This window comes from Scyliorhinus canicula, chromosome 16 (genome assembly GCF_902713615.1).
Source record: "Scyliorhinus canicula chromosome 16, sScyCan1.1, whole genome shotgun sequence".
NCBI classification, from domain to species: domain Eukaryota; kingdom Metazoa; phylum Chordata; class Chondrichthyes; order Carcharhiniformes; family Scyliorhinidae; genus Scyliorhinus; species Scyliorhinus canicula.
The window spans coordinates 63,546,003-63,563,982 of NC_052161.1; the positions used below are offsets into that span (position 1 = coordinate 63,546,003).

The window sequence follows — 17,980 nt, forward strand, 5'->3', positions numbered from 1 at the left end:
TCACTCAAATGAAACACAATGGGGCTGGTTTAGCACAGTGGGCTAAACAGTTGGCTTGTAATGCAGAACAAGCCAGCAGTGCGGGTTCAATTCCCGTACCAGCCTCCCTGAAAAGGTGCCGGAATGTAGCAACTAGGGGCTTTTCACAGTAACTTCATTGAAGCCTACTTGTGACAAGTGATTATTATTATTATTACATGCCAGAATAGTGCTCCTCTGCCTGGTCTGAGCTTTCCAGGGAAGGCACTATCGACTGAGGCTCCCTTGCATTTGAAGTTCCCTTCTCAGCCTTCTTCTTTCTCTTAGCACCCCGGCACATCTTAACAAAATGCTCCTTCTTGTTGCACTTGTGACAAACAGCATCCATAAACTTACAATGATTCACATAGTAGGACCCTTTACACCTAAAATACTCCACTGTCTTCACCTTTTTACTTGCAACTTCTTTTTCTACTTAATGCAGTGCATTTCTGAAATTCTTTGCGTTATTAGCAGCCATTTCCATGCTCTGAGAAATTTCTAGAGCCTCCTTAAAAGTAAGTGTGGCTTCTCCCGGCAAACACCACTGAATGCCACAAACTAATCTGTCCCAAAGCATATCTCCCAAAACTGCCCCAAATTCACAATGTTCAGATAGCTGCCGCAATTCAGCAACAAAGTCAGCTACACACTATCCCATCTTCTGAAAATGACTATGGAATTTGAAACATTCAACTGAGGGCTTAGGATTGTGGTGATTCTGAACGAGTGTAACTAAATCTACAAATGAAATGCCCCCTGGTTTCCATGATATAGCTAGATTTCTCACTAGCTTATAAGTCTTCGTCCCACACACACTCAGGAGAATTGAACATTTTCTACCCTCGTCTGCAATCCCATTTGACAAGGAAGTGTTCCAACCTTTCCACATAGTCAGTCCAGTTCTTGTTCTCTTCTTCGAACTTACTGATCGACCCAAACGTAGCCTGGTGCTGCTAACTTGTCTTCCGACAGTAAATTTAGCAACACTTTGTGTTGAATGTGCTGAAACTTGAATTTTTTAAATTCTGATCGCCAAAAAGATGTGGTAACTTGACCAGAAAAAGGTAGTCGAAACGTGTTAATCTTAAACTTAACGCTAATTTTCTTTAATATATAAAAATAATGAAGTTTAAAATACAGTATGGACTCAAAAATGGGGAACAGCTAGTTAAACATCGAAATAACAGTAGCAGAATAGAATTGGAACTAATAGCAGTATTTACACAGGAACTAATGACATCACAGCACGTACTGATGACATCAGCAATAGATTTAAATAAGAATATCATAATAACACTCTACAGCACTACCCTTTGCAATTTCCCTGTGCATGTTATCGATAGTATCATATTAGTTGATAAGACCACTAGGATAAACCCACAAGTGAGTACTTCAAAATAGACTTTATTTTTACTTTTAATATAATCCCATGATACCCTGCACATATTGTTTGTGCATATTATTGGCATATTAACAATGTAACTAATATATTTGAAGTTAAAAACTCCCAATGAAAATCACTATTGTAATGCGAGCTGCATACTGTGAATTCTAAGTTGTGCAGCTTTCAAAACTATTGCCATAGCAACACATTAAAGTTGATTTGTTTTGGTGTAGTCCAGCCATCAATTAAACATCTTCCACCTTTCTCAGGATAAACATTGTTTTACCTCAACTTAAATTACAGTGGGCAAATCAGCTTACTCTGAGGCATTCATCACAACAGTTTCTGTATTATACTGACCAAATGTCTCCAAGTGGTACTTACCATGCTACATAGTGAAGTCCGAGACATATTGGTTTCCTTGAGCATGTTATTCCCCAAGCCCAGACCTCTCTGCCTGGAGCACTTTCTATGTAGCCATTTAAATCACAATGAATCCTTATTTGTGTAGTTATTGTGTTAGAACTGATTTAAACAGAAGACCGAATATGGCTCATGAAAATCAGAAAGCATGACTGCAAAGCGGCAAGCAGAGCAGATAAAAGGATGTCCAATTAGTGAAAACATTATGGGTCTAATAATTGTCCTTCAGATGAATCACACCTGTCTGGTGTGATGAAAACATCTAATTTCATGATGAAGGAACTTTTAGCTTTGGGGAAATTTAATTTTTAAATGTGGGGCAAGTGGGAGAAAAGCTGGGTTTGAATATGGTAAACACCCCAAATTCAAAGGATAGTCAACATTTACTCAATGAGGTCAGAGTTTGAAATGGGAAAAATTGGATTAAGCTCTTGATGGAACTGAGATGCTTGCATAAAAAGTGCCCTTAGAGAAGGAGTTTAAAGTGTTCAGATGGTTCCCTATTGAAAGCAAAGGGTAAAACAGTGACTATATTAAACTATCCATATAATTTTCAGATCAAAGGATAAGTTTAGGAATAGAAGCTAATCATAGAATCATAGAATTTACAGTGCAGTAGGAGGCCATTCAGCCCATCAAGTCTGCATCAGCCCTTGGAAAGAGCACCCCACTTAAGCCCACACCGTCATCCAATCCCCGTAACGCAATAACCCCACCTAACCTTTTTGGACACTAAGGGCAATCCACCTAACCTACACATATTTGGACTGTGGAAGGAAACCGGAACACCTGGAGGAAACCCACGCAGACACGGGGAGAACATGCAGACTCTGCATAGACAGTGACCCAAGCTGGGAATCAGACTTGGGACCCTGGAGCTGTGAAGCAACAGTGCTAACCACTGTGCTACCGTGCTGCCACCAATAGATGAAATCTCTATGGTGGACATCCATGGTGGGCCATATCGGGGTAGATTGCAGGGAGGGCGTCTTTTGTTTTGGGTTTGTCTGTGTTTTCTCACAGAAACAATGGGTGAGCTTGAAAGGCTCCTTACTTGAAGGCTAATCCTGACCTAAGTGTTATAACCTGCACAAGACCTGTGGGGATGGGCCGATTATCCTCCCCATGAGCCTCGTGGAATACCAACTTCTCCGCTGAGATAATTGGACTCTAACATAAAAGCTGGTCCAGATAGGAGTCGAGCGAGGATAGGCCCAGCTGGAACCTGAATGTTTTGTGTATATAGTGTGCTTAAACAGTAAATAGTTATTCTTCACACTCACAAAACGGACTCCTGTGACCAGTAAGAAAGGATATACTTGCCTTAGAGGGAGTAGAGCAAGTGTTCACCAGCATGATTCCTGAGATGGCAAGATTGTTATGTGAGGAGCGATTGAGTTGAATGGGCCTGTATTCAATGGAATTTAGAAGAATGGGTGGGGATCTGATAAAAATGTATATAATTCTGGCAGGTCTGGACAGGCTAGATGCAGGGAAGTCGTTTCCTTTGGTTTGAGAGGTTGAGAACAAAGGATCACAGTCTCAGGATTATGTTTACGAGCCATTTTGGATTGACATGAGCAGAAACCTCTTTACTCAGAGGGTGGTGAACCTGTGGAATTCCCTACCACAGAAGGCTGTGGAGGCCAAGTCACTGAGTATATTTAAAAGGAAATAGATAGATTTCTAGACTCTAAAGGTATCAAGGGGTATGGGGAGAGCATGAGAGTATGGTGTTGAGATAGAGGATCGGCAATGATCATATTAAATTGCGGGGCAGGCTCAAAGGGCCAAATGACCTAATCCTGCTCTTATTTTCTGTGCTGTTAACAGATACAAATGTTCATTGCATTTACCCATTACTATGTGTCAGATTTCCACCAATTTAGGGCCCAATGTTGTGGCATTGTTTCTCTGCCTGCAATTCAGATCTTTTAAGGTAAACTCACATCATCATCATATATTCAAATTCAGTTTGTGCTGGCCGGTTGCTGCTGATTCCGATGGACGTGACAAACTCTTGGGACTGAGACTACTTGTTACTTCAAAGAATAAACTTCAGCACACCGACCCTGTAGGTGATGCAGGCAGAAAAGAAATGCATGCCCTCCCAAATGGATTATCTGCTAACTATTACTTCCCTCTGTTACAGTATGCGCATGTAAGACACTACAGAGAGTCATGAACACAGCCCAGAACATCACGTGAACCCGCCTCCCATCATTTGACTCTGTCTACACCTCTTGCTGCCTTGGGAAAGCGTTAGCATAATCAAAGACCCCCCCCCCCCCCCCACCCGGGTTATTCTTTCTCCCAACCTCTTCCATCGGGCAGGAGACATAAACTTCTGAGAACACGTACTAATGGATTCAAACACAGCTTCTTTTCCGCTGTTACTAGACTCCTGAATGACCCTCTTATGGGTTGAACTGATCTCTCCACACATCTTCTCTACTGTGTAGCACTGTACCCCATATGCTTCACCCGGTGTCTTGTCTTTGTATTCATCATATGTCCTATGCTTCTCATGTATGGAACGATCTGCCTGGACTGTACACAGAACAATACTTTTCACTGTACCTCGGTACATGTGACAATAAATCGAAATCACACAGGAGATTTATTCAGGCTCTTTATCCCCACCTCCCTCCCCTCGCATTTTCGGAACCATGAAGCCAACATGATGAATTTTACTTGCATGGATTTTTCCTGATTTATTTTAAATTCCTGCAGTGATAAACCTTAGCAAATGCACCGCCCCACCCCGCTTTATGTTTAAAAGCACCCTCTGTGGTTGTGGTGATATAACCACTGTAGATATGTATACTTGCAGTGGGGGGATGTATGCCTGTACCTGTAATACAGGTTCCTCCGGTAAGCCCCTGCCGGCTAGCTCTGCCCACAGGGAGCTTATGTATAAATATGCGTGTGAGTCACTGAGATCCTATTCTACAGCCGCCGCCAGAGGAATAGCATCACACAGCAATAAAGCCTCGATTATGTCTCGAGTCTTTGTGTACAATTGTTAGCGCCACAATTTATTGCTGTGTGATTTTCCTTACACCATGGACATCAGGATCAAGCCTGACCGTCTGCAGCTGGATCTGCAGTCGCCTCACGCCAGGAAAGACTTTGTTCACTGGCTTGCAGTCTTCGAGGCCTACATCTCTTCAGCGGACCCTCCCCCGATGGAGGCTGAAAAAAGACAACTCCTGTACTCAAGACTTAGCTCCAGTATCTTGCCGCTAATTCGAGATGCGCCTGACTACGCCAGAGCTATGGAACTGCTCAAGGAGAACTATGCACAACCGGCGAACACCCTGTTTGCGGGACATCTACTCTCTACTCGTGTCCAGCATCCGGGTGAGTCGATTGAGGACTTCTGGAGGGCCCTTATACCTCTGGTACGAGACTGCGACTGCCGGGCCCTCACAGCCACAGAACATTCTGATTTACTCATGAGCGATGCCTTTGTTACAGGCATTGCATCGGACCCCATCCGGCAACGACTGCTGAAAGGGGCCGCCCTCGACCTCGCGGCCACAAAGACTCCGGCGCTTTCAATGACGGCCGCCTCCCGTAGTGCACGATCTTACTCCGCTAGCCACTCGGCCCACCCGTCCTACCCCTCGTGGACCCCGCAACCGGCCACCCCAGCAACTGCCCCCGCGCACTACACCTGCGCTGCTCGCCGCACCGTGCTCCCTGGGGGTCCCCGCTGTTACTTCTGCGGTCAGCAGAAGCACCCCCGCCAACGCTGCCCGGCCCGCACCGTGACCTGCAAAGCTTTTGGCAAGAAAGGCCACTTTGCAGCGGTGTGTCAGTCCCGGAAGGTTGCCGCTATCGCGCCCCCGTTCCCCCCCTCGCCTCAGCCGATCGCACAATGGGCCCTGCCGACCGCTTCCCCCGACCCCACGTGCGATCAGTGGGCACTGGCTTCTTTGGCTGCCCCCGCCACGTGCACTCCATGGGCGCCGCCATCTTCATCCCCCACCGCCATGTGCGTTCCATGGGCACCGCCATCTTGTCCCGACCCCACAACGTGTGTTCCATGGGCGCCGCCATCTTTCCCACACAGGTACTCCAGACGGTGCCATTTTGCCCTCCCCCGGGACAGGGCCACGGGACACGGGTCACTACCGCTACTTGTCGGACTCATCAGACTCGACTGCCAATCGCCCGTTACTCGCCTCCGTTACGCCCGACCAGTCGCGTCCTCGCAACCTGGCACCCTTTCCACAACGGTGCTGGTCAACGGCCACGTGACCTCCTGCCTCATCGACTCCGGGAGCACCGAGATCTTCGTCCACCCGGACACGGTAAGGCGCTATTCCCTTGCGGTCCATCCCGCCAACCGGCAGATCTCTCTCGCCTCCGGTTCCCACTCTGTCCCGATCCGGGGTTTCTGCCTGGTTAAACATACTGTACAGGGGGTGGAATTCGACCGTTTCCGTCTGTACATTCTCCCCAACCTCTGCGCGTCACTCTTACTAGGCCTGGATTTCCAATGCAATCTCCAGAGCCTCACCCTCAAATTTGGCAGACCCCTACCTCCCCTCACCGTTTGCGGCCTCGTGACCCTCAAGGTCGAGCCTCCCTCCCTCTTGCAGATTGCAAGCCCGTCGCCACCAGGAGCAGACGGTACAGCACCCAGGACAAGGCCTTCATCAGTCCGAAGTCCAGCGGCTGCTTCGGGAGGGTATCATCGAGGCCTGCAACAGCCCTTGGAGAGCCCAGGTGGTAGTGGTTAAGACCGGGGAGAAGCACAGGATGGTCGTGGACTACAGCCAGACCATCAACCGGTACACGCAGCTCGACGTGTACCCTCTCCCCTGCATATCTGATATGGTCAATCAGATTGCACAGTACTGGGTCTTCTCTACTATTGACCTGAAATTCGCCTACCACCAGCTCCCCATCCGTAAATCGGACCGCCCCTACACTGCCTTCGAGGCAGACAGTCGTCTGTACCAATTTCTTAGGGTTCCCTTCGGCGTCACAAATGGAGTCTCGGTATTTCAACTAGAAATGGACCGAATGGTTGACCGGTACGGACTGCAGGCCACCTTCCCGTACCTCGACAATGTCACCATCTGCGGCCATGACCAGCAGGACCATGACACCAACCTATCTAAATTCCTCCACACCGCATCTCTCCTTAATCTCACGTACAACAAGGAGAAGTGCGTGTTCAGCACAGACCGCTTAGCCATCCTCGGCTATGTTGTCCAAAACGGACTACTGGGGCCCGACCCCGACCGCATGCGCCCCCTCATGGAGCTTCCACTCCTCCACTGCCCCAAGGCCCTCAAACGCTGCCTGGGGTTCTGTTCTTATTACGGCCAGTGGGTCCCACAATACGCGGACAAGGCCTGCCCACTTATCCAGTCCACACATTTTCCCCTCACGGCTGACGCACAACAGGCCTTTGCCCGCATTCGATCTGACATAGCCAAGGCCGGGATGCACGCAGTAGATGAGACACTGCCTTTTCAAGTAGAAAGCGACGCTTTAGATGTCGCTCTTGCCGCCACGCTGAATCAGGCAGGCAGACCCGTGGCATTCTTTTCACGCACCCTCCACGCCTCCGAAATTCGACATTCCTCTGTTGCAAAGGAGGCCCAGGCAATCGTTGAAGCTGTGCAGCACTGGAGGCATTACCTGGCCGGGAGGAAATTCACTCTCCTCACTGACCAACGGTCGGTAGCCTTCATGTTCAACAACACGCAGCTGGGCAAGATCAAGAATGACAAAATCTTGCGGTGGAGAATTGAGCTCTCCACCTTTAACTACGAGATCTTGTATCACCCCGGCAAGCTCAACAAGCCCCCAGACGCCCTCTCCCGAGGTACATGTGCCAGCGCACAAGTGAACCAGCTCCGTGCCTTGCACGAGAGCCTTTGCCATCTGGGGGTCACTCGCTTGTACCATCTAATCAAAGCCCGCAATCTGCCCTACTCCGCCGAGGAAGTACGGACAGTCACCAGAGACTGCCAGGTCTGTGCCGAGTGCAAGCCGCACTTCTACCGGCCAGATAGCGCGCACCTGGTGAAAGCGTGCCGCCCCTTTTAACGCCTCAGTGTGGATTTCAAAGTGCCCCTCCCCTCTACTGACACCTATGCAACACCTACATCCTTAGTGTGGTCAATGAATTTTCTAGGTTCCCCTTTGCAATCCCATGCCCGGATATGACGTCTGCCACCGTCATCAAGGCCCTGGATTCCATTTTGACTCTGTTTGGTTTCGGCGACTACATCCACAGTGACAGGGGATCCTCGTTCATGAGTGATGAGCTGCGCCAGTTCCTGCTCAGCAGGGGTATCGCCTCCAGCAGGACGACCAGCTACAACCCCCGGGGAAACGGGCAGGTAGAGAGGGAGAACGGGACTGTATGGAGGGCCGTCCAGCTGGCCCTACGGTCCAGGAACCTTCCAGCTGCTCGCTGGCAGCAGGTCCTCCCTGACGCGCTCCATTCCATTCGGTCACTACTGTGCACTGCAACTAACAGTACACCCCATGAACGTGTTTTTGCCTTTCCTCGGAAGTCTACATCCGGGGTGTCGCTCCCGACTTGGCTCACGACTCCGGGCCCAGTCCTTCTCCGTAGGCATGTCCGGTACCACAAGGCGGAACCCCTGATGGACAAAGTACGCCTTCTCCACGCCAACCCTCAGTATGCCTATGTGGAGTTCCCTGATGGCCGCCAGGACACTGTCTCGCTCCGGGACCTGGCTCCCTCAGGTGCCGATCCCATGTCCACGCCCCTTTTCCCCTCCGCGCCACCCTCCTTTTCCCCGGTGCCCCCATATTCGTCCCCACCAGGTCCATCCGTCCTCCCCCTGCCCACACTGAAGTACACGGAAGATTTCGGCTCACTCTCGGAGTCATCCCGCCAGCGGCCAGCACCAACACCGCCAGCACCTGCACCATCGTTGACATCACCGTCTGTGCCGACGTCGCCACCACAGCTACGCCGATCACAGCGGAACGTTCGACCGCCCATTCGGCTCAACCTGTAACCTGCTAACCGGATGGACTCTTGGTTTTCTTTGTTTGAACCCTTTTGCAAATAGATCATCCTTTGTATTATATTTACACGTCACCCCTGCCGGACTCATTTTTTACAGGGGGTGAATGTGGTGATATAACCACTGTAGATATGTGTACTTGCAGTAGGGGGATGTATGGCTGTACCTGTAATACAGGTTCCTCCGGTAAGCCCCTGCTGGCTAGCTCCGCCCACAGGGAGCTTGTGTATAAATATGCGTGTGAGTCACTGAGATCCTATTCTACAGCTGCCGCTGCTGGAGGAATAGCATCACACAGCAATAAAGCCTCGATTGTACATGTCTCGAGTCTTTGTGTGCAATTGTTAGCGCCACAGTGGTGAAGCTCCTTTCTGACTAAATCATGAAATTAATATCCCTAGTTGACAGGACAAAATATTTGCGGGGGATACCAGGACTGGAGCAATGTCAACCACCCCATCCATTTTACCCATAACGTAAGGGCAGAACTTGAATTTGTTTACCAGGGAGCGAAGGGCACACAGACATCACTTAAAATTGTGCAGAAGTGCCTGTGAGGATTCTTTCTTTTATATAGACTTTACAGTGCAGAAGGAGGCCATTTGGCCCATCGAGTCTGCAACGGCCCTTGGAAAGAGCACCCCACTTATGCCCACCCCATCCCCGTAACCCAGTAACCCCACCTAATCTTTTTTGGACACTAAGGGCAATTTAGCATGGCCAATCCACCTAACCTGCACATCTGTGGACTGTGGGAGGAAACTGGAGCACCCGGAGGAAACCCACGCAGACACGGGGAGAAGGTGCAGACTCCGCACAGGCAGTGAACCAAGCCGGGAATTGAACGTGGGACCCTGGAGCTGTGAAGCAACTGTGCTAACCACTTTGCTACCATGCCGCCTCCCGATTCAAAGGAATTCTAAAAATAAATGTGAGCTGCTGGTTTAGTGTTGAGAATACGAAGGGAAGGATCAGATAATTTGCGCCATAGCTTAATATTTCTGACCCAATGAGTAACTGCAGTGATTTAAACTACAATAAAATTGTAGGTATAAATCCAACACCTTGGTGGGGTGAGGGGGGGTGGGGTTTGTACGCTTAAAACTAATTTCACCCACAATTGGCCACAGGCCAGTTTAAATGCATTTGCAATGTAACACATGATCCTAAATTCTTGTTTCCCTTTGTGGTTATCTTGGTGATTTAGGAGCAAAGTGTCTTTGTAAATATATGTCCATCAGTTTCAAATGAGAACTTAAAACGTCCTGTTGCTGTCTGCGTTTTTCTTTGCTGTGAGCATTGCATATTATTGGCTGTATGTACCTGAAGCAAAATTATCTCATTTACACCAGGCATATGTTAAAAATAGGAATATTGTCTTTGGCCTATTTAAATTGTCCCAATAAAATGTCGGGGTCGCACAGTGGCACAGTGGTTAGCACTGCTGCCTCACAGCGCCGGGGACCCAGGTTCAATTCCGGCCTTGGGTTACTGTCTGTGCGGAGTTTGCACTTTCGCCCTGTTTCTGCGTGAGATTCCTCCGGGTGCTCCAATTTACCCCCACAGTCCAAAAGAGGGCTGGTTTAGCTCAGTAGGCTAGACAGCTGGTTTGTAATGCAGAACAAGGCCAGCGGCGCGGGTTCAATTCCCGTACCAGATTACCCGAACAGGCGCCGGAATGTGGTGACTCGGGGCTTTTCACAGTAACTTCATACTTGTGAGAATAAAAGATGTTCATGATTATTAAGATGTGCAGGTTAGGTGGATTGGCCATGATAAAATTACCCCTTAATGTCAAGGGATGTAGAGGTTAGGTGGGTTTACGAGGATAGGGCAGGCAAGTGGAACTCTTTCCTTCAAAGTGTTGGTGCAGACTCAATGGGCCAAATGGCCTCATTCTGCACTGTCGAGACTCTATGATTCTGATGTTTACGAGCACTATCTAAAAGGTAGAACTGATGTTAAGAAACTGTAGCCCATTTGCCGCAAGGAACCTTGTCTGCTCAAGCTGATTCAGTGACCTCTGACAATCGTTCGCTGATTGGCTCAGGGGTCTGTAAGAGACTTTCATCAGCACTATGAATTTGTGCAGATGTCAGGAGATTATCACGGTTCAAACCATACTCTGCAAGGAGATAGGTATACGGGACGTATGTTGCAAAGCTAGAAATTATTTAAGATCTGAAATAAATGTGTTTGAAAGTGCATTTACTGTGCAGGCTAATCTGTGACTGAAACAGAGTACGTACAAGCAGGAATAGGCCACTCGGCCCTTCGAGCCTGCTCCCTCATTCAATAAGATCATGGCTGATCTGTTTGTAACCTCAATCCCACATTCCTGCCTAACCCCTGTCTACCTCTGCCTTAAAAACATTTAAAGACTCTGCTTCCACTGCCTTTTGAGCAAGAGATCCAGAGACTCACGACCCTCTGAGAAAAAAAAATTCTCAACTCTGTTTTAAATAAGCACCCCTTATTTTTAAACAGTGATCCCTAGAGCTAGATTCTCTGACAAGAGGAAACATTCTCTCCACATCCACCTTGTGAATACCCTTCAGGATCTTAAAGGTTTCAGTTTAAATGTATTAAATGAACAATGAGGACGTGTGTATTTGTAGCTTAGTCAACTGAAGGTGTACGAGTTGATGGATTTAAAAGATTATGCAGATAAATAGAAAGTGTTCATGCTTTAATTGGTTACTACTTCAAAACCAACAATACTTGTCTGCAGGAAGAGGTAGAATAAAGTTACTAAGTATGTTGGTTAAGGTTTCCAACCGTTCAGGATTGTCCTGGTAGCTCCAGGAATTGAGGATTAATCTCTGGAGCATTACCATGAGCAAACCAGGAGAAAACTTATAGGAAGTTTAAAAAATTATTTTTCTTTCATTTTCCATATTTTAGTTTTAAACTTATTGGGGAGGTGATTAAAATGCTGTTTATGTAACAGTTCGACATCATCAAATTGTTTGATCAGGAGCCTGATGAGACCTCCAGAAATATGTTCAACCACAGTTTTCCAGTACTTGCTGTAGCCCAACATATTGAAGACTGTTATATTAAAAAGGTTGTAAAAGGAGGAGCGGTTCGATTTGGGTCCAGAATGGAAATTTGCACATAGAGGCAGGGGGCACAACTGAGGTATTAAATTAATACTTTGCATCTGTCTTTACCGCCATGCAGCTCATGGTGAAAGGGACGATAACTCAAACACTTGAAGGGTTTGCATTTAATAAGGAGGCAGTATTGGATAGGCCATCTGCGCTTAAAGTTGATACGGCACCGAATGAGATGCACTCAAGCATAGTGAAGGAAGAGGGCGGATATTGCAGAGGCACTGGCCATAATTTTCAAATCTTCATTAGTCTTAAGGATGGTGCCAAAGGCCTGGACATTTGTATAAGTTAAAATCCTTGTTCAAAAAAGGCTGCATATAAAAGCCCAGCAATGACAGAAGATTTAGTTTAACTTCAATGGTGGGGAATGTTCTAGAAATGATAATTCAGGGCAAAATTAATAGTCTCTTGGGCATCTGAGGGTTAATTAAAGAGAACCGATCTGGATTTGTTAAGGGCAAATTGTGTTAAATTAACTTGGAATTTCTTTTTGAAGAGGTAACAGAGTGGGTGGATGAGGGTAATACTGTTGATGTGACGTAAGTTGATTACCAAAAGACATTCGATAAAGTGTTGCATGACAGATTGTGGGCAAACCTCATGGAATTAAAAATGCACCGCTGTAACTCGCCAAGGTTTCTTAGACAGCACCTTCTAAACCCATGACCATTTCCATCTAGAAGTACAAGAGCAGCAGATACCTGGGAATCCCACTACCTGGAGATTCCCCTCCAAGTCACTCACCACCCTGACTTGGAAATATATTGCTGTTCCTTCACTATCTCTGGGGCAAAATCCTGGAACTGCCTCCCTAACAGCACAGTGGGTGTACCTACACCTCAGGGATTGCAGCAATTCAAGAAGGCAACTCACCACCACCTTCTGAAGGGTAACAAGGGATGGGCAATAAATGCTGGCCTAACCAGCGATGCCCACATCCTGTAAAATGAATTTTAAAAATGGGACAGTAGCGATATGAATACTAAACTGACTGAGTGACAGGAGACAGAGTTATGATTAAAGGTTATTGTAAGGATATGTATATTGTCAGTATAGTGAAGGGTTAATAATTGAATCTATATGTAAATCAAACACTAGAGGGTGTTACTAATTCACTATATATAAGAAAGCCTCTCTAGGAATTCTGGGAGAAGCTGAAGAGAACATGAAGAGAGCGGAGTGAAAGTTGAATAGAGATATATAGCACAAGGTCAAGTTGTAGTGTAGTTTAGTAGTTAGATAGAATATTGAATATGGTAGTACAGATTCAATATCATTTATTTATTATCTATAACTCAGTAGAGTGCGTGGACTTCATTTTAGTTAGTAGTGTTAAATAAATGAGTTTTGATTCAATCTTCTTATTTGTATATTCTTTGTCAACACTACATATCTGGCTATCTTGGAGGAAAAGGCAAAGAATATAATATGTTACCAGTAGTGGTAATATAACATGGTACCAGGTTACGACTGAAGTTATTTAGATAGATTAGTTAGAATCTAGCTAACAGAAACTCACATGTGACTCAGACTTCAAAGAATAGACAGCTTACAGACCTGTTACTGCAAAACACCAAAGAATCCCAAACTCGTGGAGAAAGTCCAATCTCGACGACAGCTCAAGATATCTGGTAAACTAGATGTTAACTGGAAAGTTTTCAAACAACAGTTTCAGCCATATCTGTCTGCATGCGATTTAGACAATGCGAGTGATAATCAGAAACTAGCATTAGTCCTAACGATGGCTGGTCCACAAGCCATAGAACTGTATAACTCCTTTCAATTCGCAACGGATGAAGATAAAACTAAATATGATGTCAGAGAAAAATTTGATCTGCACTGCAAGACAAAAATTAATGAAACATATGAAAGATTTATCTTTAAGAAAAGCTATCTTGCATGAAAAGGCAAAAAATATAATATGTTACCAGTAGTGGTAATATGACAGTTGTTTTTTGGACTGGAGGAAGGTTTGTAGTGCAGCTGTCTGTAGGTTAGTGTTGGGACTATGTGCAGGTTAGGTGGATTGGCCATGCTAAATTGTCCCTTAATTGGAAAAAAATAATAATTGGGTACTCTAAATTTATTTTTAAGAAGTTTTGTATCATCCACACATTTTGAAATTGAGCCCTGTGCATCAAGGTCTAGGTCATATACCATGAAGAACTGTGGGACGAAACCCACGCAGTCACGGGGAGAACTTGCAAACTCCACACAGACAGTGACCCAAGCGAGGCAAAATCCTGGAACTCCCTCCCTAACAGCATGGTAGCATAGTGGTGAACACTATGGCTTCACAGCGCCAGGTTCCCAGATTCGGTTCCCGCTTGAGTCATTGTCTGTGCGAAGTCTGCACGTTCTCCCCGTGACTGCGTGGATTTCCTCCGGGTGCTCCGGTTTCCTCCCACAGTCCAAAGATGTGCAAGTTAGGTGGATTGGCCATGCTAAATTGTCCTTAGGTCAGATGGGGCTGCTGGGTAACGGGGATAGGGTGGAGGTGTGGGCTTAGGTAGGGTGCTCTTTCCAAGAGCCGGTGCAGACTTGATGGGCCAAATGGCCTCCTTCTGCACTGTAAATTCTATGATTCTATGAACAATGCCATGGAGTATAAAAGTCAGGGGATTATGTTAAACCTATATAGAACACTGGTTTGTCCTCAACTGAAGTATTGTGTCCAGTTCTAGGTGCCAATTTTCGGAATGATGTGAAGGAAGTAGTGAAAGTGTAGAAAAGATTCAGAAAAACGGCTCGAGGTATGTGGAAATTCAGTCGTGTAGATAGATTGGAGCGATTGTGACTATTTCTCTTCGAGAAGCTATAGAGGTGGTTTGATAGAGCTATTCAAATCATGATTGGCCTGGACAAAGTGGATAGGGAAAAATTGTTCCCATTGGTGGAAGAATCAAGAACACTATTTAAGATTATTGCCAAAAGAAGCAGAAGAGACATTCTCAGCAGCACTATCTTCAAAGTTCTTCATCACTGGACTGCAGTGGCGCAAGAAGGCAGCTCACTACTCCCTTGATGGCCTTCTCAAGGGCCATCACCCAAGGTGAATTACTACTCTGATGAGTACCAGTGACCCTTTCCTTGTGCACATTGATCAGCAAGCTCCCTGCAGCTTGACTTGAGAGTTTGCATTATCTAACTGTGGTTTGTTTTTGTTTTTAGATTGTACTGGAACAAAGCACCCAAAGGTTATAGCAATGTCACAGTGGCCTGGCACATCCCTTACACTGCAGAGATTGGAACATACAAAATCCGTCATTTTGGCCATTTTAAGACACTCCAGTTTCTGAAACCAGTCTTCACTCCTTATGAGGGCTCGTCTTCCACTTTTGAAGTGAGAAAGTGAAACTCATAAACTATAACATCACGTTCACATTTTGCAATTTAAATTCAAATTGATTTCTTAAAAATTCTGTTTACTCTGGTGTACTGAATTTAAAAGATAAAAATGGGTATCATACTCACAGTCTGGCTGAATGATTCATTATTGATTGTCACAAAGCACATTTCAGGGACAGAAATAAGACGAGAATTTTTGAACGATGCAAAAACATCGATAAATTGTAGTAACATCTGCAAGATTGCGTAACTTTTCCACACTGAATGTGTAGTTAATAATTAGTCAGTAAAATAAATGAAATAATAATATTGACAAAGCTTATTTTTTTATCTCATGACAAATGGCCTTGGTTTAGATTGGGAATATTTTTCAATATATCTTGTGCATTGATATGAAACAGAGAACCGAACACATTTAAAATTCCTGAAATTGTATCCACCACAACAGAGCACTATCTGGAATTGTCTTTGGTGGCAATGGAATAGTTGGTTTAAGCCCTAAATAATAAGTATTCCCGAAGCAAGAGTGTCAATTAGTAAAAGAAAATTAGATTCAATTAGTTGTATTTGATTTGCCTTTTCTAATTGAAAGCACAGAATCATTAAACATTTACACAGTTACTTTGCTATTTAATTAAATAAAAACCAATATTAACAAAGCAAGTATAGCTTAGCTTTCTAAACCTTGCATTAGCGCACTCATATTCAGTAGTCTTCATTCACTTATATTAAACTGCTGTTAGGATTAAAATTGCAGACATTAGCCCCCAACAAAAAACTTTATGACTTCTGATTTGCAGATTAAAAGACATTTATGATTATTGACATTAAAAAGTGGGAAATGCTCAAGTGTTTAAACAACATTTTTAAATATAAATTCATCAAGTACCCATTATCTTAATGGGGTGTCTACTCACAGATGTACAATTGAACTGCTTTAACTTGAAGAATAGTACATTAAGAGGAATGCTAATTCTTAGCGAACAGATATTGTGTCAACCTTCACTTCTTTGAGGTGGATTTTGCCAGTATAATGAAATCATGACATCACCACCTTGCCAATATTCTGCCAAAACAACTCTGTGGCAGCCATTTTGGATTTATTGCTGTATGTTCCACCAATCAGTAATCATGCCAAGGTTTATCCTGATTTAAGTATTTTAATGATTGTGATGTTCATGGCATAGTTCCTTCACCACTTTTGCAATGAGTTTAAATTCAGTTATCATCTTGACATTGTTTAGATTCACATGCAGAATTGATTTGTATGCTTTATCTTGCAAAAACTGGAAAATAAACTATTGTCTCCAGTTGAGAAACCATGTCCAAAGACCCCAATACAACAAATAAAGCTTTGGTTGTGAAAAAAATAGATAATTTTGAAAGGCAGGTCGATCTGTTTGCATTAAGATTTGTTGTGAATTGTCAGTAAATGTACAAATCTGGTAAGAAAGTTAGAAGTATAACATGAAACGATATTACCTTGATTGGTAAAATCCATGTGCAAAATGTGATTTGAATGAATAAGCAATTTTGATATTAAATCATAAGAAAATAAAGACTGCAGTCAAAAGATAGATTTTAGTAGGTATATGCTCACCACACTGGTTTGGAATATCCGCTGTTTTAACACAGATGTTAACATTGTATTAATATACAGGGGCAGCACGGTGGCGCAGTGGTTAGCACAACCGCCTCACGGCGCTGAGGTCCCAGGTTCGATCCCGGCTCTGGGTCACTGTCCGTGTGGAGTTTGCACATTCTCCACGTGTCTACGTGGGTTTCGCCCCCACAAACCCAAAAATGTGCAGAGTAGGTGGATTGGCCACGCTAAATTGCCCCTTAACTGGAAAAAATAATTGGGTAATCTAAATTAAAAAAAAAAAACTCTAGTGAACAGATACTATAAATATTCCTATCTGTCACAATCATAGAATTAAGAATTTACAGTGCAAAAGGAGGCCATTGGGCCCGACGAGTCTGCACCGGCTCTTGGAAAGAGCACCCCACCCAAACCCACACTTTGGGGGCCTCACGGTAGCATGGTGGTTAGCATCAATGCTTCACAGCTCCAGGGTCCCAGGTTCGATTCCCGGCTGGGTCACTGTCTGTGTGGAGTCTGCACGTCCTCCCCGTGTGTGCGTGGGTTTCCTCCGGGTGCTCCGGTTTCCTCCCACAGTCCAAAGATGTGCGGGTTAGGTGGATTGGCCATGCTAAATTGCCCGTAGTGTAAGGTTAATGGGGGGATTGTTGGGTTACGGGTATACGGGTTACGTGGGTTTAAGTAGGGTGATCATTGCTCGGCACAACATCGAGGGCTGAAGGGCCTGTTCTGTGCTGTACTGTTCTAATATCTAATATCTACACTGGCTGCACATTCTACTTCTAAACAATTGACTGCGCCTACATTTTTTCAAATAGTTTTCAGCTTCATAAGCTAACCGTTTACTGATTTGTGTTTGGTATCCCTCTAATAAAGAGTATGTTGACTCTACAGCAACATTCATTTTCATTTACCTTCTAAAAAAGTAAAACGTCCCAAGTAAGGCACTTTAGAATTTGTGTGCTCAGACAGAAACAGACATTGAGCCAGAGTAGTAAAATTTTTCGTAAGGTGAGCTAAATGTTAATTGAAGAGGCGGGTTTTATGGAAGGTCTTA

At 45.1% G+C, this 17,980-nt stretch overlaps 1 protein-coding gene across 1 annotated transcript in view; it reads left to right on the forward strand.

The window, feature by feature from the left end:
• The window catches only part of asah2 (N-acylsphingosine amidohydrolase 2), a 186,408-nt gene extending 169,538 nt beyond the window's left edge, over positions 1-16,870 (forward strand). Inside the window, exon 21 of the mRNA XM_038773535.1 lies at positions 15,144-16,870. Coding sequence (XP_038629463.1) covers positions 15,144-15,327 — 184 coding nt within the window. The 3' untranslated portion in view covers positions 15,328-16,870. The remainder of the gene's footprint in view (positions 1-15,143) is intronic.
• Positions 16,871-17,980: the final 1,110 nt, after the last annotated feature.